The following is a 27,849-nucleotide window of genomic DNA, read 5'->3' as shown; positions in this document are numbered from 1 at the left end:
AAGGTCCTTCTTCCTCAGCAAAATCTTTTCAGCCTCTCTTGTTTGGAATAAAGTAGCTTTCCAAGTCTGACTCATCGGTTTATGGATTTAGTTTTTCTAGATAAAGTATTCATATTCCTTCCTTATGACAAGATTATAACATGTGACCCTGAAAAATGCATCTTTTTTGATTAGGACACCAGCTGTTAACTGATCAATAACTTATCATTGTAGTTGAGGAAGTACAAAGCGGGAAATGATTAGATCAGCGTTGACAGCACACTCATTTACACAGTAGCTGACACTATACTACCTCTTTCTTCTGTAATTTGTGTCTTAATAGAGTCTGAAAGTGTGAAAGGGACTGAATACAAAGTTCAAGGACCTCTGAAACTATCACTTACCAAACTGGCAATGCAGTGGAAAAAAAGATTAGACACTGTACATCACTGAAGACAAGGAGTAACACTTTATTCTTGGCACAGTCCTTCAATTAAATGTCACATTACAAATAATCTTTTACTCTCTGCATAAGAGATCAAATCAGAAAATAAAACAGAAGTTTCTGCTCCAATACAGATGACACAGGAAGTGAATTGGCAAATGTATTAAGCAAGACTAGAAAAAGAAATTCACAGTTTATAACATCACCAAATGTGAAATGTGTCAAGTAAAGTTATACAGCTTTTAACCCCTCCCATGCTTTTGACTGTCTTTTTAAGATTACATGAAAAAAATCTACAGAAAACAGAACTCCAGTTCAGTTGTTACAAACACCTTGCGCAATGGATGTGCTAAATGCTTGGTATCATTTCCTGTGTCCTGCAGTGGCACAACACAGCACTAAGTTGAGCAGCCTCAGTGCTCACTGAACTGCAATATACGATAATAAAAAAAAACAACTCTGAAAAACAACCTGAGAATATAATATCATGTTTGGAAATGTTACAAATTCTTATTCTAATTCTATTTTTTACGAGTTGTGTACTATTATTTTAGTTGTTTATGACATTGTAAATGCTCACCGGCTGCATCTGCTAGAGTTTAATGTAGCAGCAGTAGAAGCAGGTAAGCTGGCTGAGCTGCAAACCTTATTGCCAGACAAGAATGTTTATTCTTGACAATATGTGTTGAGTAAATATGTACAAACAAATATCTAACACTGAACCATCAAACTGAACTGATTGTACTGAATCAGTAGCTTTTAGCAGTGGAGCTCCCCGCACTGGTGACTGAGACCACCATTGTTAGCTCAGCTGTGATACACAGTACGTTACTTCCTCATTAAAAAAAAAAAAAAGATAACAGACATGATTTTTTCTCTGAAACACCAAAAACTCTAAAACACATTATGAAGCAGACAATGCTCATGTTTTATAAATCCACAACTATTTCTGGCTCTCATCTCACAAATCCTGCATTCATGAGTCGGTAAATAAGTAATCATTCTAACCTAGCTGGTCTTTGTTTCGCAGTGGTATGTAGTCTTTCTTTGATGAAATCAGGTAAAGGAAACCGTGCATCCTTTTTTCCTCATGATAAGAGAATCCTGACATTATGCATTCTACTACACACAACACATGTTCACACACATGTACACAAAACATTGCAGAATACAAAGATAGCATTTAAAATAAAGTCCAAATAGAGTTGTGAGATGCAGCTTTTCAACTATTTATGATAATCCATATTTGCATATATATTGTCTGTATGATCCACACTTTGATCCACATGTTGGTCCATCTGACCTGCTGGGGCCTGCAAAGACAGAAGTTGGTTTAGCTTTAGTTATTAAAGGAGCATGTCTGAGCTACTATTGAAAACCCAATGGAGTGGGGGTATTGTACCTCCATGTTGATGTAGACAGGGTCATCGAATGTCTTCAGGTCAGGTAGTTCTTTGTTGTCTTGTTTTTTGCACAATTCTTTTCTAAAAAAGACAAAAGATAATTCTAGTTTTGAGAAACAGAACACTAGAAATGCCTGTAATTCACTTGTTCTGGTGGAATAACTGTTCCCTATAGTGTCAAAGGTATCCATAAACATCTTCAATGTTTCCTGTATTGCTCACACACACACATCACATACATGTTTGCAGCTGTATCATGACACAAACCTTGTGGCCTGGTTTGACGACGCTCTGCTAAAATTTGCATAATATCCAGAATCCTCCCTGGTTAAAGATTGTTCTCTGTGAAGATAGGTTATTGCTATGAGGCATGTATATTACTGGAAGTTATAAAATAACTGTGAAAAAAGATATAGGACTATCAGTTTATTATAGCCATATTCTAGCATAGTATGTCTGCCTTAAAGATATTTATCAAATTCAACATGTCTGTATGTAACACAAGGAAATCATACATCCAGCAGAAATAAATGCTGGTTGATCTTAAAGGGAAGTCACCTTTTGTGTCTGAATAAAAAAAATCCAATGACAAAAATAATGATCAGAGCTGCAGCAGCTGATACAAAGATGGCGGCATACATTGGTCCTGAAGGCGGCTGGGGTGTGGTCTCCGTGAAGATTGCTGTGAACAGTGATCTTTTTAATAAAAGAAACTGAATTTCAAATTTTTCACTTTAAAATCAACAATGCAAACATCAAACTTACCATTTGTTTTCATTATGATTATATATTACCCTGTGACACATTTTTGTTACAACTATTGGGTACAGAAACAAACCATGTAATAATGAGATAATAGAAATGTAAAAGTTATACCTGGGGTAGTGGGGACTGGTGTAGCACCTGGCCAAGTGGGAGAAACATATGAAGTATTAGTTACATTTCACTTTACTCAAGCATGTAAATATAATTTTAAATCACAACTAAAATGAAATTCTTACCGGACACATTAATGGAGACAGGGTTCTTTATGAAACTATACTTGTCATATGTTAAAATTCTTAAATAGATCTCTGGCTCATTATCCGTGATGTTGAAGATCTTGAGGGAGCAGTTTCCATTACTGCTGTTTCCAATGAGCTTGGTCCTTCCTCTGTACTTCTCTTCCACATGTGTTTCATTTGGGTGATAAAGGTATATGGAATTGTTCTGCTTGTCGTAGTTATTTTTGTTACTTTCCCTACGCAATTTCCAGTGAAGCTCAGGCTCTTTTGTGTGGTTCTTTTTCGGATATGTAAATGTACATGGTATGGTCACATTATCACCCAATTTTGCATGAATTTTTTGGTTGACATGAACTATCCAGCCTTCACCTGTGTTCAAAAGCAGAATTGATATTTACTTTAGGTGCATACTTCATGAGCAAAACTTCAAAACAAACACTGAAATATGTCACCCACCTTTTGCATAAGAGGCCAGGATCAAAATGAGACTAAGCTCAACCAGCGGCTGCAGCTTCATCTGATCCAAGGAAGACATTCTGAGGTTAACCAACATAATCCTCAAATCCTGACAAGTTAGTTCACTTTTACAACTGTATCAATCACATCTGGTTGCCTATAAAGTACAACAATCTGGAGTTAAACACCATTCGCTGTGTAAAAGTAAATACTCACTGTGAGAGTGACCCAGAAGAGGTTGTGGTGCTTTGTCATTTGACATGAGCAACATGTCTTAGATCTTAACACGGTGTGAAATTCTTGGGTGTGTTTCCTGTTGCTATAACTGTGACGAATTTCTTTTTTAAAAAAGGAAGTTGGGACAAAAAAGTGAACTTTGACTTTCGTATAACATTCTCATTGAGTGTGAAGGCAAACATTATACAGAAATGTATCAAGAATAATGAAAGAAAACAGTAAGGCCATTCGTTATAGTCTGTACCTGTCATGTCATTTAAAAATTCAAACACTGTACAGTGTGCTGGATATAAATGATATTATTAGTGTATTAAATGATTAAATGTAAATAAACGATTATATAAGTGTATTTTTACATTTCTTGCAATCACTGTCAAGACAACAAAGACTCATAAGTGTAAAGATACTGAGGAAGTCTTTGCAAGGTGACAGAGATATCAGTATCACATGAGTGTATAATATGTGTGAGATTTCACATCAACAGAAACGTAGAGAGACCTGCAACTATTCAGACACTATGTGAGGCCAGAGTTGTGATGGCAAACCTTACTGTATATTAAATATTGACCTTTGACCTTTCAGTAAATTGTTTAAATGTTTTAACACATTGCCTTTGTGGAAGAGGATGTGACCAGATGTTTGAGTCAAACATTGACAACAGTGTATTTGTTCCAATGCAACATTTATTTAGCAGTTTGACCCCATAGTTGATGCTGGCTCCACAGACTGTTTTTAACATTTTTCATGCATGAGTATTATTGATCAAGTGCCATAATTCTCCAATGATTTTTATCTTTAGACAGCTGCTTCCAGAACCACATAAGACATTTTACATCTGTTCTCACAACACAGCAGGGATTCCTCTTCCAGTACGCACAGACATTGAATAGATGTGATAAAGAAAAGAAAAGTAGTATCAGGACTGAAAAATGTTATATGCATCCATTCACAGCAACAGAGAGCAAGAGAGTGAAAAGGTTGTCACCTTCTACCATGTTATCTAAAGGCCATAAACTGCTTGGCCACTAAATAAATTAATCCAGTTGCCTACTTTTGATACTTTATTTTCCTCATGTAATATTTTTTGTACTTGTACACCGCAATTCATTTATGAGATCATTTAAAAGCTTGTCAATCTGCTATTCCTGCATTTCCTGCATATTCCTGTGTTTCTCTATCAGCAAAGGTGAGCAGGATAACTTTATTTATTGCCACATTTCATTCTGAGAGAAATACAAAGAACATTCATACATGCGCAAACAACTGGGCAAAGTGGGCAACTTCCCTGACCTCAAGCACATGTCAGTCTATGTTGATAACTCCATATTGGTTAGTAAATTTGCACCACTTGAGTACAGTTCAACTAAGATAGGTCCTGCATTATCAGCTAATGTTTTGCCCCTGTCTTGTAGAAGGGCCCTGAGTCAAAATACAGTTTTAATACCTTTATTATTTTAGGTTATATTGCGCTCACACGGTGCATATTCCTAAATAAAGTTGAACTTAATCAAATTACAGCAAATTAACTAATACATAGAAAAGCTGTGGCCATGCTAATAGTAGCATTCTGGTACAAATATACACAATGCACAGAGTGGTATGTGGGGTTTCAAAAGGGACCCATCAGCAAATTGTTGCCCCAAGGCCCCCTAACAGGTTAATCTGGCCATGCAGTTTAAAGAAGCAATTCAAACAATTAAATACTGTTTAAAAATGGAAACAACAAAAGTGAATCTAATGCTGCAGGGGAAAAGGAATCATCAGGTTGGTTGTCTTTGACTTAAATGTCCATATTTGTATACATCTGCTGTCTAGCAAAGTATTCCAGCAGCTACAAACATAAAACCAAAAGCTGGTTTACAAATTTTGAGTCAACCTTGGAGCCACTAGATGGCTCTCTGGACCAGATTACCTATTAGCTCTGAGAGGCCCATTTTTTAAAGCACGTCATTGCAGCAAAGTCATACAGGACTGTAGACAATGAATAACATTTCTATTCCAAATTCAATTCTAAAACTAACTGGAAGCCAAGGCAGAGATGAGGAGTGGTAATCAAAATTTCTTATAACGACCCCTGTTTATATTTTGTAAGTACAGTGTAATAACATAATTCCCTAATTAACCTTAATTAAACAATAAGTCTACCCTAATCAGCATTAATTTGTAATATAGAGCATGACAGTTTATCGTGGCCTTGTTCTAGCATAGTATGTCTGCCTTAAAGATATTTATCAAATTCAACATGTCTGTATGTAACACAAGCAAATCATACATCCAGCAGACATAAATGCTGGTTGATCTTAAAGGGAAGTCACATTCTGTGTCTGAAAACAACAAATCCAATGACAAAAATAATGATCAGAGCTGCAGTGACTTGCACAAAGATGGCGGCATACATTGGTCCTGAAGGCGGTTCGGGTGTAGTCTCTGTGAAGAAGATTAACATTGCTGTAAACAGTGAATTTTTTAATAAAGGAAACTGAGTGTCAGTTTTTAGCTTTAAGACTAACTATGCAAACATCAAACTTAACAATTTGATGGAGTGGTGATATTTGTAATATCTACAATAAATTAAGTAGTTTGGGAAAGCTTTCATTATGATTATGTATTACCCTGCAACACATTTTTGTTACAACTATTGGGTACAGAAACAAACCATGTAATAATGAGATAATAGAAATGTAAAAGTTATACCTGGGTTAATGGTGACTGGTGTAGCACCTGGCCAAGTGGGAGAAACATATGAAGTATTAGTTACATTTCACTTTACTCAAGCATGTAAATATAATTTTAAATCACAACTAAAATGAAATTCTTACCAGACACATAAATGGAGACAGGGTTCTTTATGAAACTACGCTTGTCATGTGCAACAATTCTTGAATAGATATATGGCTCATTATCCGTGATGTTGAAGATCTTGAGGGAGCAGTTTCCATTACTGCTGTTTCCGATGAGCTTGGTCCTTCCTCTGTACTTCTCTTCCACATGTGTTTCATTTGGGTGATAAAGGTATATGGAATTGTTCTTCGTGTCATAGGTTTTTTTGTTACTTTCCCTACGCAATTTCCAGTAAAGCTCAGGCTCTTTTGTGTGTTTCTCTTTCGGATATGTAAACGTACATGGTATGGTCACATTATCACCCAATTTTGCATGAATTGTTTTGGTGACATGAACTATCCAGCCTTCACCTGTGTTCAAAAGCAGAATTGATATTTACTTTAGGTGCATACTTCATGAGCAAAACCTCAAAACAAACACTGAAATATGTCACCCACCTTTTGCATAAGAGGCCAGGATCAAAATGAGACTAAGCTCAACCAGGGGCTGCAGCTTCATCTGATCCAAGGAAGACATTCTGCACTAAATAAATTAATCCAGTTGCCTACTTTTGATACTTTATTTTCCTCATGTAATATTTTTTGTACTTGTACACCGCAATTCATTTATGAGATCATTTAAAAGCTTGTCAATCTGCTATTCCTGCATTTCCTGCATATTCCTGTGTTTCTCTATCAGCAAAGGTGAGCAGGATAACTTTATTTATTGCCGCATGTCATTCTGAGAGAAATACAAAGAACATTCATACATGCGCAAACAACTGGGCAAAGTGGGCAACTTCCCTGACCTCAAGCACACGTCAGTCTATGTTGATAACTCCATATTGGTTAGTAAATTTGCACCACTTGAGTACAATTCAACTAAGATAGGTCCTGCATTATCAGCTAATGTTTTGCCCCTGTGTTGTAGAAGGATCCTGAGTCAAAATACAGTTTTAATACCTTTATTATTTTAGGTTATATTGCGCTCACACGGTGCATATTCCTAAATAGAGTTGAACTTAATCAAATTACAGCAAATTAACTAATACATAGAAAAGCTGGGGCCATGCTAATAGTAGCATTCTGGTACAAATATACACAATGCACAGAGTGGTATGTGGGGTTTCAAAAGGGACCCATCAGCAAATTGTTGCCCCAAGGCCCCCTAACAGGTTAATCTGGCCATGCAGTTTAAAGAAGCAATTCAAACAATTAAATACTGTTTAAAAATGGAAACAATAAAAGTGAATCTAATGCTGCAGGGGAAAAGGAATGATCAGGTAGGTTTTTTTACTTAAATGTCAATATTAGTACACAACTGGCATCTGGCAGCGTATTCCAGCAGCTACAAGCATCAAACCAAAAGCTGGTTTACAAATTTTGAGTCAACCTTGGAGCCACTAGATGGCTCTCTGGACCAGATTACCTATTAGCTCTGAGAGGGCCATTTTTTAAAGCACGTCATTGCAGCAAAGTCATACAGGACTGTAGACAATGAATAACATTTCTATTCCAAATTCAATTCTAAAACTAACTGGAGTCCAAGGCAGAGATGAGGAGTGGTAATCAAAATTTCTTATAACGACCCCTGTTTATATTTTGTAAGTACAGTGTAATAACATAATTCCCTAATTAACCTTAATTAAACAATAAGTCTACCCTAATCAGCATTAATTTGTAATATAGAGCATGACAGTTTATCGTGGCCTTGTTCTAGCATAGTATGTCTGCCTTAAAGATATTTATCAAATTCAACATGTCTGTATGTAACACAAGCAAATCATACATCCAGCAGAAATAAATGCTGGTTGATCTTAAAGGGAAGTCACATTCTGTGTCTGAAAACAACAAATCCAATGACAAAAATAATGATCAGAGCTGCAGTGACGGGTACAAAGATGGTGGCATACATTGGTCCTGAAGGCGGCTGGGGTGCAGTCTCTGTGAAGAAGGAAACAACATAAGATGAGATGATAAAAAGGTAAAAATTATACCTGGGTTAATGGGGACTGGTGTAGCACCTGGCCAAGTGGGAGAAACATATGAAGTATTAGTTACATTTCACTTTACTCAAGCATGTAAATATAATTTTAAATCACAACTAAAATGAAATTCTTACCAGACACATAAATGGAGACAGGGGTCTTTACGAAACTATAGTTGTCATATGTTAAAATTCTTAAATAGATATATGGCTCATTATCCGTGATGTTGAAGATCTTGAGGGAGCAGTTTCCATTACCGCTGTTTCTGATGAGCTTGGTCCTTCCTCTGTACTTCTCTTCCACATTGTTTCATTTGGGTGATAAAGGTATATGGAATTGTTCTGCTTGTCGTAGGTATTAATGCTACTTATCCTACGCAATTTCCAGTGAAGCTCAGGCTCTTTTGTGTGGTTCTTTTTCGGATATGTAAACGTACATGGTATGGTCACATTATCACCCAATTTTGCATGAATTGTTTTGTTGACATGAACTATCCAGCCTTCACCTGTGTTCAAAAGCAGAATTGATATTTACTTTAGGTACATACTTCATGAGCAAAACCTCAAAACAAACACTGAAATACGTCACCCACCTTTTGCATAAGAGGCCAGGATCAAAATGAGACTAAGCTCAACCAGGGGCTGCAGCTTCATCTGATCCAAGGAAGACATTCTGAGGTTAACCAACATAATCCTCAAATCCTGACAAGTTAGTTCACTTTTACAACTGTATCAATCACATCTGGTTGCCCATAAACTACAACAATCTGGAGTTAAACACCATTCACTGTGTAAAAGTAAATACTCACTGTGAGAGTGACCCAGAAGAGGTTGTGGTGCTTTGTCATTTGACATGAGCAACATGTCTTAGATCTTAATATTGATGTGAAATTCTTCGATGTGTTTCGTGTTGCTATAGCAGTGATGAATTTCTTTTTTAAAGGGAAGTTGGGGGAAACAGGGGAACTTTGACCATTGCATAACTTTCCTGATGAGTGTGAAGGCAAACATTATACAGAAGTGTATCAAGAATAATGAAAGAAAACAGTAAGGCTGCTCCTTATAGTCTGTACCTGTCATGTCATTTAAAAATACAAACACTGTACAGTGTGCTGGATATAAATGATAATATCCACTTGAAGCTAAAGTGTATTTTTACATCTCTTGCAATTACTGACATTCGTCAAAACAACAAAGACTCATAAGTGTAAAGATACTGAGGAAGTCATTTCAAGGTGACAGAGATATCAGTATCACATGAGTGTATAATATGTGTGAGATTTCACATCAACAGAAACGTAGAGACCTAAAACTACTCAGACACTATGTGAGGCCGACATTTATTTTTCAGTATGACATGTAATGTGACGGCCAGAGTATTAGTTCTTCTGTTTTATTGGAGAGTGGTGATGGCAACCCTTACAGTATCTTAAATCTTGACCTTTGACCTTTCAGTGAATTCTTTAAATGTTTTAACACATTGCCTTTGTGGAAGAGGATGTGACCAGATGTTTGAGTCAAACATTGACAACAGTGTATTTGTTCCAATGCAACATTTACTCAGCAGTTTGACTGTGCAGTGACCCTTTAGTTGATGCTGGCTCCACAGACTGTTTTGATTGTTTTCATGCATGAGTATTATTGATCAAGTGCCATAATTCTCCAATGATTTTTATCTTTAGACAGCTGCTTCCAGAACCACATAAGACATTATACATCTGTTCTCACAACACAGCAGGGATTCCTCTTCCAGTACGCACAGACATTGAATAGATGTGATAAAGAAAAGAAAAGTAGTATCAGGACTGAAAAAGGGTATATGCATCCATTCACAGCAACAGAGAACAAGAGAGTGAAAAGGTTGTCACCTTCTACCATGTTATCTAAAGGCCATAAACTGCTTGGCCACTAAATAAATTAATCCAGTTGCCTACTTTTGATACTTTATTTTCCTCATGTAATATTTTTTGTACTTGTACACCGCAATTCATTTATGAGATAATTTAAAAGCTTGTCAATCTGCTATTCCTGCATTTCCTGCATATTCCTGTGTTTCTCTATCAGCAAAGGTGAGCAGGATAACTTTATTTATTGCCGCATGTCATTCTGAGAGAAATACAAAGAACATTCATACATGCGCAAACAACTGGGCAAAGTGGGCAACTTCCCTGACCTCAAGCACACGTCAGTCTATGTTGATAACTCCATATTGGTTAGTAAATTTGCACCACTTGAGTACAATTCAACTAAGATAGGTCCTGCATTATCAGCTAATGTTTTGCCCCTGTGTTGTAGAAGGGCCCTGAGTCAAAATACAGTTTTAATACCTTTATTATTTTAGGTTATATTGCGCTCACATGGTGCATATTCCTAAATAGAGTTGAACTTAATCAAATTACAGCAAATTAACTAATACATAGAAAAGCTGGGGCCATGCTAATAGTAGCATTCTGGTACAAATATACACAATGCACAGAGTGGTATGTGGGGTGTCAAAAGGGACCCATCAGCAAATTGTTGCCCCAAGGCCCCCTAACAGGTTAATCTGGCCATGCAGTTTAAAGAAGCAATTCAAACAATTAAATACTGTTTAAAAATGGAAACAACAAAAGTGAATCTAATGCTGCAGGGGAAAAGGAATGATCAGGTAGATTTTTTTACTTAAATGTCAATATTAGTACACAACTGGCATCTGGCAGCGTATTCCAGCAGTTTTAACCATCATAACCGAAAGCTGGTTCACAAATTTTGAGTCAACCTTGGAGCCACCAGATTGCTCTCTGGACCAGATGACCTATTAGCTCTGAGAGGCCCATTTCTTAAAGCATTTCTTAAAGTCATTGGTACTGTTGAGCAAAGCCATGCAGGACTGTAGACAATGAATAACATTTCAATTCTGCTTTCACTTCTAAAAAGAGGAGTGGTGATCAAATTTTCTTATAACAGCCTCTGTTTTTATTTTGTAAGTATGGTGTAATAACATAATTCTCTAGTTAACCTTAATTGAAAAAACAATATTACCCTGATCAGCATTAATTTGTCATATAGAGCATTTCAAACTCAGAAAGGCAAGGTAACTATGTTGAGATGCCTGTCTGCTATATTCAAGAACACTTTATATTAGTCGGGGCCATTGATGAGTAAAACTGTTGTGGAAAGCTATTGGTGCTTGATGCTCTTAAATAAAACCACTAGGTGGAGCGAGACATGCTCGCAAATCCAAAGTGAACTTTGGCACTGAAGTCCGGACTCCACCTGGAATGTGGGCCAAACTCGGATCTCAAGGTGCAGTCATATGACTCCCAGATGGCTGAATGCGAGTCAACAAAGCTGGAAATGGTTTTCTGAAACTAACTCAACAAGTTTCGTGTTCTTGAAGGATCCGACTCTGTTAGAAGAAATCCGTCCTGGCTGGTTTCAGCCTCCAGGTCACGCAGGGAGATGGGTGTCGTGAAGAGAGGTGTTGTTCAGGCAGTATAAGAGGATGACAGTTTCTTGTCCGTTGTGGCTCCGTGGATGCGCTGCGTCAGACAAACTTTTCTTCACCTGTGCACGGTGTGATTGCGAATACCGCAGGCACAGATGGAATATCTGACTAACGGGAGTCCCCGGCAGACAGCAGGAGAGGAGGACAGCTCACACTGTTTCCAAAGGCGAGTAGCCATGGTCAGCTCTCCTGCTCTGTCCGCTGCACGTCTCACCTTACCCGGAGTCATGGACGCTGAGGGGAGGGTGGACGAGTCAAGACTGAGGATGCACATTTTCAAAAACGGTAGATCTATCTATCTATCTATCTATCTATCTATCTATCTATCTATCTATCTATCTAAATAAGTGGTTTTCCTAAATACAAAATAATGAAAACCTTCATTCATATGCAAGAACTGTTTGTATACAACATAGGCTGAGTATTTGACAGAGGCTCAGTTTTAACTTAATTGTCAGATACAGTAGAGTATAGTATTATGAGGTCACACCAGGGCAAAGGGAAATCTTCAGTAATCTCATAATGCCCATTTAGAAATATAAAGTCTTCGATAATCCTGTTACATTTACATTTCTGTATTAGTAGGGTGTGCAATGACAGGAAAGAGCCAAGAGATTGTGCTTGGCATGCAGCACAGGCTGTTGAATAGTTGCATCTACAGAAATGTATATGTACATGTGTAATCTTGCACATACAGTATATTATTCTAAACAGGACATAACAAGGTGAAAGGACTGATAATTCTGATTTATTTCAAACTTTTTGACTTACATTGCATTTAGCAAATTTGTATAAATGCAAAAAAACAAATAAAAACTATGCCCACACAAGCATTGCTTTTAAGTAAATAACACAAGAAGGACCTTTTATGATCACATGCATGAGGGGTCAGCCCCAACATGCTGAATTGTTATCATAGTCATTCCTACAAACCAAGAGGAAGTCAAGTGATGCTTTGCTTCAGGATATTATCTCAGCCACAGTCAAGCCATTCACTAAAATCTAACATTTACGTGTGCATTGAACCCCCTCGAGCAAAGAACCCCAGCGTGACCACTTTGATAAAACAACAAATACCATTTATAGAGTTGGCAAGATTTCTAAGAAGCAGAATAAAATCACATGAGATTCCACAGTCAGACAAAGATATCTGGTGAAGTGTGTGAAGCTAAGAAATGAGGATAGCACTGGATTAGTGTTTCAGAGGCGTCTCCAGTACATAAAAGGTAATTCCTTGCTGCAAATGTTCAAGGTTTCAGCAACATTGGGTCACAGGGTAATAAACATCTAACCAGAGGAGTCGTCGCTGGGGTAAAACATCACACTGAATCTATCAACTGTGAGCAGGAATGTGGAAGCTCAGCCTCCTTTTCTGTGGCCCTCTGACCTTTATACACATTCCATCCCTACAAAGAAACCAAAGATTAAAAAACCCACAGAGCAAGACATTACATAAGATATTGTCTCAAATCCCCCTGAGAACTGAGGAAAGTTCAGCAAATTTAGGAGCAGCTATTGTTTTCTATTTCTTTTCTTTTCTTAGCTGCAAAGCTCTGATTCTTACATGTTACCCATTTAGGATTTGTTTTGGTCTGATGGTCTTTGTTACATGTCTAACCTCCAAGCTTGAAAACACAAGAGTCAATTATATATTTGTCCACTGTAAATGATCCAGAGGTTTTCAATCCCTGTCAAGGTGGCGTGTCACCCTCTGAGCGTGGCCTGGCGTGGCGCTTCCTGTTTGGGATGTACCCGTGCAGCTCAACAGCTTTGGAGCGCCCTCTGCTGCAGGAGCAGTTGGCCATACGCTACCAGGTCATGAAGAGAAAGTGGCAGCAATTCCTTCCTTCAGCCGTGCGGATGCACCTCAATGGCACTGATGGTAAACACCCAAGCATGCACAAACTCTGTCGTCTTGACGGAAGTTGGCTTGGTCAACCTGGCTCTCAAGTGTGTCCACCTAATCATTCTCGATTTCTCTTTCTCTTCTACTTCATCCATCTCCATGCCAGCTGAGTTGGTGGCAGCAGTCAGGTACTTCGACCAGAGGCAAGCACAGGTCCAGCAACAGGCCCTGGACCAGAGTGAGGTCAGGGACAGGCTGACTTTCTTAGAGCTGCAGGCACAGGTTTGATATGTTAAATATATGTTAGTATAATTCTAATCTATATATTTGTATTTTATATTTTCTATGTATTTCTGTTTTCTATGCAGTACATTTCTGCTTTGGTTCTGTTAATTACATCTCTGTGGTTCCAGTGAATGTATTTTCTTTGGCATTGTTTGGTGGAAAAGAAACTGTTTAACTTGGGAGGAGTATGTTCAGGGTAATTACTCAGCAGGATCTAATTTTGTTAAACACACTGTTTGTCATTTATTTACCTATGGTATCAGTTGACCTTCTTGCACTAGCGAGACTGAAGTGTTCAGCACTTAGAAAACAAGGAACTAGTGACACTAATTTACAGCCAATACATTTTACTCCCTTTTCTAATAAAACAAGATAGAATAAAAGGTTTTTTTTACTCCATTATCTACATTTCTTTTCTGTTAACAGATATTGTTTGAGCGGGACACTTTTGACCATGAAGAGCTGCGGGAAGCCATACGAATCATTGACAAAGATGTCCCAAGAACTAACAGAGACCTGAGCTATTACCAGTGAGTGGTAGCCATTATTGTGTTTTTTTGCCCATTACAAAGTAGATTTAAGATATGTGTCATGGAGTAATGTATGAAGTTCGATTGCTGAACCTTAACAAGAAGTTAGCAGGAGCAAACATCCGGACAAGAGGTTTTGAGCAGCTAAAAGAGATTACTGACTTTCTGCTCCCCTGGGCTGACACAGAAACAAGCCAAACAAAGAGAGCAATAGACTGTGTTATGTCAGGTTTAATTTGCTTTTAAAACAAGTTTCTTATGTAACACTTACAGCCATGTCAACTTTTTAATATTTACACAAGACAAATCATAGTATTGCACAGCACTCAGCACAAGCACTCAGACCTTGCTGAGTCAAGCAGTTCCTCTTTGGATCAGACTTTAATGCTTCATGCATGTGTTCTGAATTTAGATAAACATAGGAAAAAAAACTAACCTAACTTGATTTGTAGCTACCGAGATATTTGTTTCTCCTGCCCCCCAGGGCTCCAGAGCCAACCTTACTGTTTTGCTCCTGCCTTTCCTAAATGTTAGGATGTTTGGGGAAATCTAACTTTGTTGTTATCTGCTCTATAAATATTGTCATATCCTTTTAGGCTTTGTATCAGTGATTAAGGTTGAGGTTTTCAACTAATCTCGCTCACTTATGCCACACTAATATTTTATGTGTCTGCAGGGGTGAGGGTTCAGGCAATCTGTTGGTTTTGAGAGATATCCTCATCACTTATGCTGCTTTTCATCCAGGTAAGCAACCCATCTCAGTTTTATTGACACTGACCAGATGAGACAGCAGTGATAGCCTGTATTTGTTACACTGACTCTTTTGTTTTGTGCACCCCTTGATTGTGGACCCAGAGGTCAGTTATGCCCAGGGAATGAATGACCTGTGCAGCCGGTTCCTGGAGGTCCTCGACTCTGAGGTCGACACTTTCTGGAGTTTCTCCTGCTACATGGAGAAGTTCTCTAAGGACTTCAGGGCTGATGGTCTGCACAGAAAAATAGGTGAGATCAGCAAAGAGAACAAAAAGAAAGAAAGAAAGAAAAAACATTATTTATTAGAAGTTATATTCTCAAGATATACACAATATGTTGTGAAAATGAGAATTGTCTGCTATTGTAATTGCAAAAAAGTTTCAGGACCTCTAGTGGTAAAACAAGGACATTGAACAGTTCTTGGACTCAAAAAATGAAATCTGTCTAGAGCAAAAGTTTTTGTCTGCAAATAAGTATAAGAAAGTGATAGATTGTTTAGATTATGTTGTATAATGTACAAGCAATTGAAAGACTTGTGTCCTCTAGAGTTGGAGGCAGCCCTGTTAAAAGAACTGGACCCACAGCTTTACACTCACTTAGTCACAGACAACATGGAGAGCTTCACCTTCTGCCACAGGTATTGCGTGAGCACAGCAGTATACATCTTTGGCACCATTCTGTATTTTAATTCTCTACATATGCATATGGTTGTATGTGTTCATATAACATATGCACATTTGGTTTGTGCAATGTGTTGCTCCTCCCTCTAGATGGCTACTGCTGGGTTTCCAGAGAGAGTTTGAACACAGTGACGCTCTACGTTTGTTCGAGATCCTGAGCTGTGACCACCTGGAGCTCATTTCCCAACAAGTAGACCGAGCCCGTTATCAGGAAAGGCTGGCACGGAAATACAGCACAGGTGAAATCCAGAGTTCAAGTTGACAGAATAAATGAGGCTGTATGTGGAAAAGTACTAACACTTACCTCTGTTAAATGTCTTAATTTATTTAGTGATATGTCTGCCTTGATGTTGATGTTTGCAGAGGACAATTCACAGTCGGAACTGCAGGCCATCAACACTGACTTCACCTTTGAGCTCTTCATCTGTGCAGCCATTCTGTTAGACAACAGAGAGTCTCTGCTGCGGTGCCGAGATGATGTACAGCTCATCCAGTTTACAAGCAGGTTTGTCTGTATGCTGAGACGTACAAATTGTTGTGCATTTGTGAATGCTCTGTGCTCTTTGAATGTGTTGGTAAAAACTTTGCTTTTTGTGCAGCCTTCAGGGAACACTGGACCTGAACAGCACACTAAAGAAGGCAGAGCACCATTTCTACAACTACTGCAAGCGCTGTGCTTGGGACTACATGAATGGGCGCTGTAGTGCACACAAGAGCAAAGAAGAAGATTTTCTTTATCAGCTCCGTAGTTTATTTGTTTTAAAGTGATAGCTACTATTTAAATACCTGACGCCTTTTGAAACTGTAATTTGGAACAAGGGACTGATAATCCCTATTTTGAGTTTTGATGGCATATATTCTTTACACTACCGAGGGAAACACACTGATGTACTGATGGCTGCTTACTTTTTCATGAGTTATTGCTGTTTATTATAAATGTATAGTATTTATTGTATGACAGTAGAACAACACATACTGTGAGTTTCAGTTGCTCTCTTAAACTGTCATAATATGAAAAGCTTCGACAAATACCTCAGTACCACAGAATCAGATCTTAAATGATTATTTTTTGCAGGTTATGCAATATTCAGCTACCGGAAGAAAACAGCTACAAGACTGCCACATGTGATAACTAAGATCTGGTGTGGTGCAACAGGCGGTGTTCTAACAAACTGAAGTTATATTTAATGCCAGATGGCGTATGTGTCAAAGAGGCCTATGTAACGAGAATAGATATCCGCTTTTTGAGCTCTGGCAGAGGGAGTGTGCAGTAAGGGAAAGGAAAAGTTTGGCTGGTTATTACTGCACAGCTAAGAGAATGAAGCACATGTGTTTTACTTGACTCACAATGTAAATAACCTTAAAATGTTAATGCTGCACTATTAATGGTCTTCCATTGAAAATTATACCTCAATAAAATTACTGAAGATCGTTTTTTATGTGGTGCTAGAAAAAATTCCAACATCCTTCACAGAAACATAAAAAACAATGTTTTTCTACAACTACTGATTTAATCTCCACCTCTGAAAAACTTCAAATGTGTCTTTTGTGCAAGTACATAAATTAATGTACACTGCTACCAAGTTGTATTTCTAGTGAGCTAATAATATGAGCTACCTCAAATTTCAGTCCCTACACTGCAGATGGTATTAACATCTGACTGAGATTTGAGGGTTTTTTTTTACTATTCTCAAACATTTATATAAGACAAAGTGCACACTGAGTGTTTATGTACATGATTCCAGAGGTTTAAGGCTATCAAGAGTTTTTCAGAATATAATAGTGAAGTATTAACATGTTTTGTTTTGATTTTTTTTTTTTTAAGGTTCATCAGTAACACTGTATTGTTCCAGGTCCCAACACTTGATCACACTGTGAGCATATGAACATTATCCATGTTCAGGAACTACTTTTCCATAAAAGAGCAATGCTCACATAATAATGCAAACCCAGGTTTGGTTTGGATGTCAAATCAAAGCTTCATTCCTATTTTAGTCTAGCATTTTCATTTTGCTCAAATATCACCTTTCTTTCTGGGAATTCAAACAGTCAATAGGCAGACACATGGGCCTAGAACTTTCTGTGGTGGGTCACCTGACACCCTGATGGACTGTGCTCTATATAGACTGGGAAGCAGATACACTCGTCCTCTTAGTCCACCTACCAGGAGAGGGAAAGGAGTGCTGGAGAGGAGCTCAGGCGCTGGTGTTGTGTGCTGGGTGAACACAAAGGACCACTTTAACTCAGTAAAATCTCAAGTGTTGAACATCTGACAGCTCAAGGTAACCCCCTCTAAAAGGAGCATTGCACTCAGCCTGGCTTCATAGTCTGTCTTGCTTGCTGCTTTAAGATCCTAACTGCCAAATGTGAGAGACATTTCAAAATACATGAGGTTTGCATGGTGCCTGTCAAACAATGGCATGACAGGCTGAGACAAAATCCTATGAAAAACCACAAAGTTCATGTGAGTGATTGTCCGGAAAACAAAACGTCTACGTGAATGATTTGTCACAATAGTGTCAGTTTGCTTCTGCAGGTTCCTCTTTATCAGCAGAAATTAGTGAGTTACACAATACAGCTAGGGTATAATACAAACACCCGCTGCTTGTAATGGTATGCACATCTTCCAACATATTATTTTGGTATTGCACATGGCAAGTTTCAGACTTGGGTGTAGACCAATAGATGAAGCAACAGCACCACATCAGCATTTCCTGTTCTGTGTTACACAACTGTATAACAAGTGATAATTCAATAACCTGCTCTGGATCCAGCAGTTCTGGGACAGTAAAGGAACAAACGTTCTACTGTCACTCCTGAAACATACAATCTAAAAAGTATCTAAACTTCTGCTTCGAAAAAGTTTTTTTTTTCCCTGCCTCAGTCTGCTGGTGTTATCAGAGTGCAGCAAATATGTTGACTTATATTTACAAGTATTTATAAATATTATATATATTTGTAACTCCACCTCAAAGCTGTAGTTTTCTGTGGTTATTTTTGTTTTTAAGCCCTTTATTTCTATAGAAACATGGCAGGTTATGCTCATTAGTCATTGATAGATGATCCCTGCCTTTTTAGCCACCTTCCATTCATTTCCATGAGGATACGCTGATACTTAATATAGTTACTGTAAGCTATTTGGAGCCAGCTGTCGGAAAATAGACACACTGATCACTGCTCCAGGATCAGTACATCACATTTCACAAGCCAGACTGTGACAGTGTTATGTTGCCGAGGGAGGACTGGGAAGAGGTGGTGTGGAGAGTGAATTGAAGGGCAATGTAACATAGCCCGGTCATTTGGTTTCAAGTGTCAGGAGGTGGTTTAAGCTGCTACACCAATGACGCCCCTAAACGTAGCTGAGCCTCACATGGCCGTGCATCTGGACTTATGTAAATAACAGAGACAGGTACATCTTTGTATATATGCTATATGTGGGCTGTACATATGTGGGTGCTCACATGTTTTGAAAAAAATCCTTGTCAAAACATCTGTATGCCACTGGTACATACAACAAAATAACAAAACAGGGCTACCATTTTTGCCATGTTTCTTTTGTTTATCTCAGATGTCTAAAGGACCAGCAGTAGGCATTGATCTGGGCACCACATATTCCTGTGTGGGCATCTTCCAGCATGGCAAAGTGGAGATCATTGCCAATGACCAAGGAAACAGGACCACACCCAGCTATGTGGCCTTTACAGACACTGAGAGACTGATTGGAGATGCTGCCAAGAACCAGGTGGCAATGAACCCCACCAACACTGTATTTGGTAAGGACTGCAACACCACCACACATCAGCCTCAAGAACAAAAAATATTTATTATTCTGCTCAGTGTGTTTATAACTAATATTTTTGAAGGGAAAAAAAGTTCTACACTATTTATTTAACTCTGTGTATTTATATATACTTCAAACTTAATATATGACTTGTGCTGTCTTATTTGTTCTCTAAAATCTACTTCAGATGCTAAGCGTCTGATTGGTCGTAAGTTTGACGATTCTGTGGTGCAGTCAGACATGAAGCACTGGCCCTTCAAGGTTGTGAATGACTCATCTAAACCCAAGATGGAGGTTGAATACAAGGGTGAGATCAAAACCTTCTTCCCTGAGGAGATTTCCTCAATGGTCCTCACCAAGATGAAGGAGATCTCTGAAGCATATCTTGGCAAGGTAGCTAATAAATAAATGTATAATACTAAATTTGAAATGACCTAGGACAGTTTGGTTTTATGCATATGCACACTTATGAAGAATCTGCAACTGTACCTATTATTAACTGTAAGCTGTATTTATAACAAGTACTTTCTGCTGCCTCAAAAGACATTGTGAGAAAAAGTCTCTCAAAGTGCCTTTGCTGCCTCTAATTGAGGTTTTTCAAGTTGGCAACAAACTAACAGTTTTAAAAAATAGATTAATACGAACCCACAAATGCTATTTGTTGATACAAGATCTTAATATCTTACAGCCTGTGAACAATGCAGTTATCACTGTTCCTGCTTACTTCAACGACTCTCAGCGTCAAGCCACCAAAGATGCTGGGACCATTTCTGGGCTAAATGTGTTGCGCATCATCAACGAGCCCACTGCTGCAGCCATTGCATATGGCCTAGACAAAAAGGTAACTTTCAAACCTTAAAGGAATACTCCACCAATTTAGCATTGCACTCCTATAACATTGTAAACCCACAATAGTCAGTTTTTTTAAAAATTGATACGGCAGAACCAGAGATATCATATTTTTTATTCCACACATTCTTCCTCTTTGTCAAAACTTGTCGCCTACATTACCCACATTGTTACTAGACTGCGGACTGTTTAGTGGGAGATTTGGGTGTGTTATGCTACTAGCAGCTAATGTAGCCTCAAGCTGCCAGCCTAAAGCACAGATGAGGAGAGGGCTACAGAGGTCTGGTAACTACTTCTTTTTATCGCCACACCTCAGACTTTTTTAGTTTTCAAACTTGTAGTTTTCAGTCCCAACAGATGCAACACAGCTCCCTCTAGAGCCACAAACCACAAGTTCCCCTTTAATCTATTTTTATTTTTATATTTGTAATGCTTTCCATCATTTATTTCAGGTTGGCGGTGAACGTAATGTCCTCATCTTTGACCTTGGAGGTGGTACTTTTGACGTGTCAATTCTGACCATTGAGGATGGCATCTTTGAGGTCAAGTCCACAGCTGGTGACACCCACTTGGGTGGTGAGGACTTTGACAACCGCATGGTTAACCACTTCATTACTGAGTTCAAGCGCAAGTTCAAAAAAGAAATCAACAACAACAAGCGAGCTGTGCGTCGTCTGCGCACAGCCTGTGAGCGTGCTAAGCGCACCCTCTCCAGCAGCACTCAGGCCAGCATTGAGATCGATTCACTCTTCGAAGGAACAGACTTCTACACTTCAATCACCAGAGCCCGTTTTGAAGAGCTTAATGCAGACCTGTTCCGTGGAACCCTCGAGCCTGTGGAGAAGGCCCTGAGGGATGCCAAGATGGACAAGTCCCAGATCCATGACATTGTCCTGGTGGGTGGCTCCACACGTATTCCCAAGATTCAAAAGCTGCTGCAGGACTTCTTCAATGGCCGTGACCTCAATAAGAGCATCAACCCAGATGAGGCTGTGGCCTACGGTGCAGGTGGATATCTCTATTGCAATTAGTCTGATGTTTATTGCCTAGTTGTATTACTATTTTTGTATAAATTCAGTTGCACAAAGATCATAAAGTGTTAATGTTAGAATGTTCTACTCGTCATGGCATTAGTTTCACAATTTGGAAAATCTTCACAGCTGTGCAGGCAGCCATCTTGGCTGGTGATAAGTCTGAGAATGTACAGGACCTGCTCCTGCTGGATGTCACACCCCTGTCCCTGGGAATTGAGACCGCTGGAGGAGTAATGACTGTCCTTATCAAAAGGAACACCACCATTCCCACCAAGCAAACCCAGACCTTTACCACCTATTCAGATAACCAGCCTGGTGTGCTCATTCAGGTAGAGAAACCTCAAAGTATATTTCTGGACAGATAACTGTTCACTCCCCATTTCTCCAGTATATTACAATTACTGAATGTATTCCCTGCATCAGAATTTGACTTTAGCATTTTTTTTCAGGTTTATGAAGGTGAAAGAGCCATGACCAAGGACAATAATATCCTTGGCAAGTTTGAGCTTACCGGTATTCCACCTGCTCCCAGAGGGGTCCCTCAGATTGAAGTGACCTTTGACATTGATGCCAATGGCATTCTCAATGTGTCTGCAGTGGACAAAAGCACTGGAAAGGAGAACAAGATCACCATCACCAATGACAAAGGTACATGACCATATAAAATATTTATCAGACTAAGAGCCTTAAAAGGCCCATGTAGCTCAAAGGTTGAAAGGAAGCTGCATGTGAACAGAGAGAATAATTGAATAAATATTGAACAAGGTGTACTGAGCTTTGTATTTCTTCCTCCTGTAGGGCGACTGAGCAAGGAGGACATTGAGCGCATGGTGCAGGAGGCAGAGCAGTTCAGGACTGAGGACGAGGCCCAGAGAGAAAAGGTCACTGCCAAGAACTCCCTTGAATCTCTGGCCTTCAATATGAAGAGCACTGTGGAGGATGAGAAGCTTCAAGACAAGATCAGCCCTGAGGACAAAAAGACCATCGTGGACAAGTGCAACGAAGTCATTGCCTGGCTGGACAGGAACCAGGTAAATATTCATGGAATGGACCATGAATGTTTATAAGAGACAAAAGTTCCTCTTTGGCTCAAATTGTGAAAATGGAGATGTTACTACAGTATGCTAACAATTTCTTCACTTCCGTTTACATCATTTTTATACAGTCAGCAACTACAATATGTAACAACTCAAACATTTTTCTGTCATATTAATTCTTTGTTATTTCTGTTATCCAGATGGCAGAGAAGGAAGAGTACGATCACCACCAGAAGGAACTAGAGAAGGTGTGCAACCCCATCATCTCCAAGCTTTACCAGGGTGGTATGCCAGGAGGGATGCCTGGAGGAATGCCAGGAGGAATGCCTGGTGGCTTCCCTGGTGGAGCTGGAGGAGGCTCCTCCTCTGGCCCAACTATCGAGGAGGTCGACTAAACACTGTGTTGACAGTATTGTGATTTCATATCCCAACATACAAATGCTGTCTTAAAGCTATTTTCTTAGCCAGAATATGCATTCAATGAAAACAAGATCAGAGGCTCATGTGGACCTAAATTCTTTCTATAATATTTGTTCAAAACCTCAGTTCAGTATGTGACAAATCTAAGCAACTAAATCTGACACTTACACACAGTAACAATATTTAGTCAAATAAAAGGTAGTCAAATTCAAAAGTTTGTTGTCTTTATATTTATTTCTCCACTGATGAGTTACATGACATCAATAAATCATCTGTTTTTACCTGTGATTTTTATACATAAAATGAATAAAGATCACCAATGGGATTCTGATTTGCAGTATACACTGTGTGTTTTGTGTGATTTTGTGAAGATAAAACTTCTTCCTGTGAACAGACCGTAAAAGTACTGATAATAATCATGTTTCCTGTACATTAGCTTACAGGAAATATTGCCACATTTTAAAAATACGTGTTACCAAAAGATGTTGCTGATGTTGTGGCCATATGTTGAAACAAGTGAAAAGGGTTTGAAACAAGAATGCAAACAAGGGCAAATACAGCTTAACACACTGACTGTGGTGCAAATACATCCTAAACATTATTTCAAGAGCAATAATAGTAATAACAAGAGGCGGTGTTGTTGCTTCTTACTGATGGAATAATTACACAACAATTTGTTTGCTAAAAGCCATGACCCATGTGTACAAGAGCAGTGCAAACAAATGCATAAGACTTAGTGAATGACAGTTTTAGCTATAAGTAATTTCAAGTGCTTATCACCAGATGTTCTTTTCCCAGTCTTATCACACTTGTTCAGAGCGAGTACCTATAGTATGGAGTGCTACACATGGAACTCAGGGTCAAGTCTGTTACATACACACATATAAAAGCCAGTTTCCCACACAGCTGAGACCCAGGGACGTGAATCACGACCTAGACATAGCCATGTTCTTGTTCGTCAGTTTTTTTGCCTTTGTGGCCACTGCGTTGGGTAAGTCACTGGCATTTTACCACCAAATGATGTATTTTTCTGTGAAAGATTTGTCTGTGATTGTGTGGTAGCAATTGCAGGCATTATTCAAAATGTTTGATTGTTTGCACATTTATAAGATTGTAAACACTTGCAGTCTGACACTTGATGGTATATAGATGCCATATTTTGGGGAAAGCAGATACTTAATTTATTTTATGCTTGGGCCAAAGGGTGTGGAATACCTGCTATCAAGCCCCAAGTGAGCGGATACAACAAGATTGTAAATGGACAGACCGCTGTGTCTGGGTCCTGGCCCTGGCAGGTTTCACTTCAGGTAGCCTAAGAAATGCCCTCTCCATCCCCACTATAGTTTTGATACACTCTCAACACTTTGTGTCATTTAAATGACGCCGTTTCATGAATCAATGAATGCAAGTTTGCATCTTCTCACTCCTAGGATGGCAGGGGATTCCACTTCTGTGGTGGATCCCTGATCAACGAGTACTGGGTTGTTACTGCTGCTCACTGCCGTGTGTCGTAAGTAACTCTCCACTGTGTCTAGCATCCACACGAGAAAAATCCCAACACTGCCGTCACTGTAATTACTCGTCTTTGTTATTTTTTTCTCCAGACCTAGAAACCACCGGGTAATCCTGGGAGAACATGATCGTCAGTACAACAGTGAGCCAATTCAAGTCAAGACCATTTCCAGGGTAAGCAGCTCAATAACACATTGTTTTCTTTTTTTGATAAAAAATAAACCTTTTCCTCAGTCAGTTCCTGGGTATATGTGTCAAAGATGCAAAACCACACTATATTTGCTTATGATTTATTCTCACCTTTCCAAACAGGCCATCACTCACCCCTACTACAACTCCAATAACTTCAACAATGACATCACCCTTCTGAGGCTGTCTTCCCCAGTACAGATGACATCTCGTGTGTCTCCTGTGTGCCTGGCCTCCTCTAGCACCAGCATCCCCTCTGGAACCCAGTGTGTCACCACTGGGTGGGGCAGGACTGGCCAAACCTGTGAGTGAGAAACTGCTTTCGAATCCTTACAGGCAGGGTACATTTACAAACACACTTAAGCTTACAAAGGTATGAACAGTTCCATTTCCACAAAGGAGAAATATAAAAGGCACAACAAAATATACACAATACCTCAAAGATAGATGTAAGAGATTGATTTGTGCAGCTAGCCTCATCTCATTTACCTCTCTATTCCCAGCAAGCCCCCGCTACCTCCAACAGACTGCACTGCCTCTGCTCAGCCCTGCTCAGTGCAAGCAGTACTGGGGTACTAACAGAATCACTGATGCCATGATCTGTGCTGGCGCTTCTGGAGTCTCCTCCTGTCAGGTAAAAAAAAACATTTTAAGGCCTGAAACAGAGATCTGTGAGAAAAAAAGCATTTCTTTCAAAACAGCAATTAGCTGCAAGTCAGTTTTTAACCTATTGTTCATAATAAGCCAATAATGAATATATTTTTAATATGTTTGTGAATTGCAAATAGTAAATAATTTGCTGATATTTCATAACAATATCTTCAAGAATGTGTTAGTAATATACAAATAAATTAGCAATTATTTATGTTTATTTGCAAATTATAAAGTATCGATATTTCAACAGTAAACCATTAGAGGTGAGAATTATTAATTAACCCCTACATGAACATGTACATAACGGTGAATGATATACAGTGACAACTGTACAGTAAATACATACTATCCAATTCGTTAAAGGATAGGTCAATATATGCAAATGTTTTTAAGAATACATAAAAGCAGTTGTTACTGTCTCAGCTGTTTGGAATATTTTGGAAACAAGCAACCAGTAAGGCAAAAAATTACCTCATCATTAACTTAAATGACTTGATTATGAAAGTTTTACCAAAATATATGTAACACTTTTGTTTTTGCTCCTATTTTTCATGAGTTGAAATAAAAAATTTAAGACTTTTTCTATACACACAAAAGACTTCTTTCTCTCAAATTTTGTTCACAAATTTTGATTAAATCTGTGTTAGTAAGCACTTCTACTTTGCCAAGATATTCCATCCACCTGACAGTTGTAACATACCAAGATGCTGATTACACAGCATGATTATTGGCCAGGTGTGCATTGGACTGGTCACAATAAAAGGCCACTCTAAAATGTGCAGTTTTATCTTGAAAAAAGACATTTATTAGGCACTGAATTATAGATTTCACATGACTATGGATTTCATTGCTTTCATATTTTTGTTCAGTGTAAGTTATTCTTACTCAAGACTGATGTTCTTGCTGCATATCTGTTTTCCTGTTTTTGATTACATTTGAAACTAATGGCCAGCCCACTTCCTGTATAAAGCTGCTGCACAGAATACAAGGCCCCCTTAATACATCACTATCAAGCAATATCAAGAGTTTGATCTAAGGCTTTAACAAGGGATCCTAAACTATGTCCCAATGCATTCTCTTAAAAGTTAATATGAAAACATATTTGTCTCATTTTAGGGTGACTCTGGTGGCCCTCTGGTCTGTGAGAACAGTGGAGTGTGGTCACTTGTGGGTATTGTGTCCTGGGGCACCTCTAACTGCAACGTGCGCACCCCTGCCGTGTACGCCCGTGTGTCCTACCTGCGGAGATGGATTGACCAGATTGTTGCTTCCAACTAACGTGCAAAGTGCAAACACAGAAAATCTGCAATATACTTGTGCTTACATGTATCCCCACACTTCATCATCCTCCTCCTCAGTGTGATCAATGAGTGTCGGGTTAACAGGTTGAATGCAGCATTAATACCAGCTGTCACAGGGATGTTCGGCTACTAATTCTATTGAGTTCGATTGGTAGCAACCACTCACTGTACTGCCATGCTTGGTACATTTGTGAGAAATCATGCATAAAATATAACTCTCAAGACCACTTGTGTTGGCTCTCATGTTTTTTAAACAACACTATAGGTCATAAATTTAGTCACCAAAAACGACCTATAGTTACGTTTGAGTGACAGACGCTAGCTAAGGGCCATCGTAATTATGACACAGTTCAGATGACATCAATATAAGGTGACTTGGGTGGTTGGCTAGGTTGGGTGGATGGCTAGATAGTTAGTTAGATGGCAAAAAGTCAACTTTGTTGACCACTGTTTGCTTCCCATTTCAACCACTGTTCACTTCCTGTTTCAACTGCTTTTCGCTTCCCACTACCAACCAGGATTGTCATGTTTTCAATGGCGAGTTGGTACATTTTTAAAAAAAATCTTAACATGGTGTTTACTGTTGCTATGATGACAAAGGTTGCAACTTTAAGGAAGCAGAAACCATTTGTTTCCAATCTGGATTCATGAGGGGTAGATCTATTCACAACAATATTCACCTAGCACTTGATCTCTTAGATTATAGATATTTAATAGAAGATTTAATATTCCATTGTTTAAGGTTACTTGGTTTTGGGGATACATTTTGAAACATAATAGAATCTCTTTATGGAAATACAAATAGAAATACAAATCTCTCAACCGGGAGGTAATCACCTTGACACCAAATGACAATCAAATGTGGGGTTAAACAGGGCTGTCCTATTTCTCTATTTCTTTTTATAATAGCTACAAAAATGCTTTCTATCTTTATTAAAAATTCAGATATTGCTCCATTTAGATGTACTTGGGAAACCAGTTATCATCAGCCAGTTAGCAGATGATACAATCATCTTTGAAGCAGCTAATTGAAGTCCCCAAGATACTACATTTGATTCATACTTTCTCCAAAGCCTCTGATCTAAAGCTAAATTTGAACAAATGTGAGTCAATGCCAATCCATCAAGGTCATTTAACTGAGGCATACAACATTCCTATAAA

At 38.7% G+C, this 27,849-nt stretch overlaps 4 protein-coding genes across 9 annotated transcripts; 3 read left to right on the top strand and 1 right to left on the bottom strand.

The window, feature by feature from the left end:
* Positions 1-425: 425 nt before the first annotated feature.
* LOC137191651 (myeloid cell surface antigen CD33-like) lies at positions 426-9,240 on the bottom strand. 6 transcript variants are annotated; one of them, XR_010930426.1, is made up of 10 exons: positions 9,140-9,240; positions 8,924-8,984; positions 8,466-8,836; positions 6,803-8,287; positions 6,344-6,715; positions 2,704-2,730; positions 2,386-2,523; positions 2,095-2,169; positions 1,827-1,908; positions 426-1,737 (listed from the first exon to the last, which is right to left on the bottom strand). XR_010930426.1 is itself a non-coding variant. In XM_067601941.1 (8 exons), the coding sequence occupies exons 1-8, from the start codon at positions 3,540-3,542 to the stop codon at positions 1,651-1,653; spliced, it is 867 nt and encodes a 288-aa protein (XP_067458042.1). In that variant the 5' UTR covers positions 3,543-3,614; the 3' UTR covers positions 426-1,650. The 6 variants fall into 6 exon arrangements, 2 of the variants coding, with proteins under 2 accessions (XP_067458042.1, XP_067458043.1); XR_010930424.1 differs by having other exon boundaries at positions 2,386-2,509; positions 6,344-8,287; XR_010930427.1 differs by lacking the exons at positions 6,344-6,715; positions 6,803-8,287.
* Positions 9,241-11,521: 2,281 nt separating this feature from the next.
* On the top strand, positions 11,522-17,345 carry si:dkey-238d18.4 (TBC1 domain family member 15). The gene is made up of 10 exons (XM_067601902.1): positions 11,522-12,102; positions 13,514-13,699; positions 13,830-13,945; positions 14,375-14,478; positions 15,155-15,222; positions 15,334-15,480; positions 15,778-15,868; positions 16,002-16,150; positions 16,275-16,416; positions 16,511-17,345. Exons 1-10 carry the CDS (start codon positions 11,913-11,915, stop codon positions 16,677-16,679), a joined length of 1,362 nt encoding a protein of 453 aa, XP_067458003.1. The 5' UTR covers positions 11,522-11,912; the 3' UTR covers positions 16,680-17,345.
* Positions 17,346-18,037: 692 nt separating this feature from the next.
* hsc70 (heat shock cognate 70) lies at positions 18,038-23,374 on the top strand. The gene is made up of 9 exons (XM_067601878.1): positions 18,038-18,193; positions 19,480-19,684; positions 19,880-20,085; positions 20,381-20,533; positions 20,994-21,549; positions 21,702-21,904; positions 22,025-22,223; positions 22,374-22,606; positions 22,813-23,374. The coding sequence occupies exons 2-9, from the start codon at positions 19,480-19,482 to the stop codon at positions 23,005-23,007; spliced, it is 1,950 nt and encodes a 649-aa protein (XP_067457979.1). The 5' UTR covers positions 18,038-18,193; the 3' UTR covers positions 23,008-23,374.
* A 240-nt stretch (positions 23,375-23,614) lies between these two features.
* Positions 23,615-26,915, top strand: LOC137191649 (chymotrypsin-like protease CTRL-1). The gene is made up of 7 exons (XM_067601938.1): positions 23,615-24,023; positions 24,236-24,339; positions 24,463-24,542; positions 24,637-24,718; positions 24,857-25,037; positions 25,237-25,367; positions 26,504-26,915. Exons 1-7 carry the CDS (start codon positions 23,816-23,818, stop codon positions 26,663-26,665), a joined length of 948 nt encoding a protein of 315 aa, XP_067458039.1. The 5' UTR covers positions 23,615-23,815; the 3' UTR covers positions 26,666-26,915.
* Positions 26,916-27,849: the final 934 nt, after the last annotated feature.

Source organism: Thunnus thynnus, chromosome 10, assembly GCF_963924715.1.
Source record: "Thunnus thynnus chromosome 10, fThuThy2.1, whole genome shotgun sequence".
NCBI classification, from domain to species: Eukaryota; Metazoa; Chordata; class Actinopteri; order Scombriformes; family Scombridae; genus Thunnus; species Thunnus thynnus.
This window is presented reverse-complemented; position numbering and strand designations above follow the sequence as displayed.

Bases quoted from the DNA above. Each gene is read 5' to 3' on its own strand.
- si:dkey-238d18.4 (XM_067601902.1), top strand. From the start codon at position 11,913: ATGGAATATCTGACTAACGGGAGTCCCCGGCAGACAGCAGGAGAGGAG. The intron at 13,700-13,829 runs GTAAACACCCAA...TCTCCATGCCAG, and splicing joins GCACCTCAATGGCACTGATG to CTGAGTTGGTGGCAGCAGTC. The intron at 13,946-14,374 runs GTTTGATATGTT...TTCTGTTAACAG, and splicing joins TCTTAGAGCTGCAGGCACAG to ATATTGTTTGAGCGGGACAC.
- LOC137191649 (XM_067601938.1), top strand. From the start codon at position 23,816: ATGTTCTTTTCCCAGTCTTATCACACTTGTTCAGAGCGAGTACCTATA. The intron at 24,719-24,856 runs GTAAGCAGCTCA...CTTTCCAAACAG, and splicing joins AAGTCAAGACCATTTCCAGG to GCCATCACTCACCCCTACTA. The intron at 25,368-26,503 runs GTAAAAAAAAAC...GTCTCATTTTAG, and splicing joins CTGGAGTCTCCTCCTGTCAG to GGTGACTCTGGTGGCCCTCT.
- hsc70 (XM_067601878.1), top strand. From the start codon at position 19,480: ATGTCTAAAGGACCAGCAGTAGGCATTGATCTGGGCACCACATATTCC. The intron at 19,685-19,879 runs GTAAGGACTGCA...AATCTACTTCAG, and splicing joins CCCCACCAACACTGTATTTG to ATGCTAAGCGTCTGATTGGT. The intron at 22,607-22,812 runs GTAAATATTCAT...TCTGTTATCCAG, and splicing joins CCTGGCTGGACAGGAACCAG to ATGGCAGAGAAGGAAGAGTA.
- LOC137191651 (XM_067601941.1), bottom strand. From the start codon at position 3,542: ATGACAAAGCACCACAACCTCTTCTGGGTCACTCTCACA. The intron at 3,349-3,503 runs GTGAGTATTTAC...TCCTTGGATCAG, and splicing joins TCTTCTGGGTCACTCTCACA to ATGAAGCTGCAGCCGCTGGT. The intron at 2,170-2,385 runs GTGACTTCCCTT...CTATCTTCACAG, and splicing joins TTTTTATTCAGACACAAAAG to AGAACAATCTTTAACCAGGG.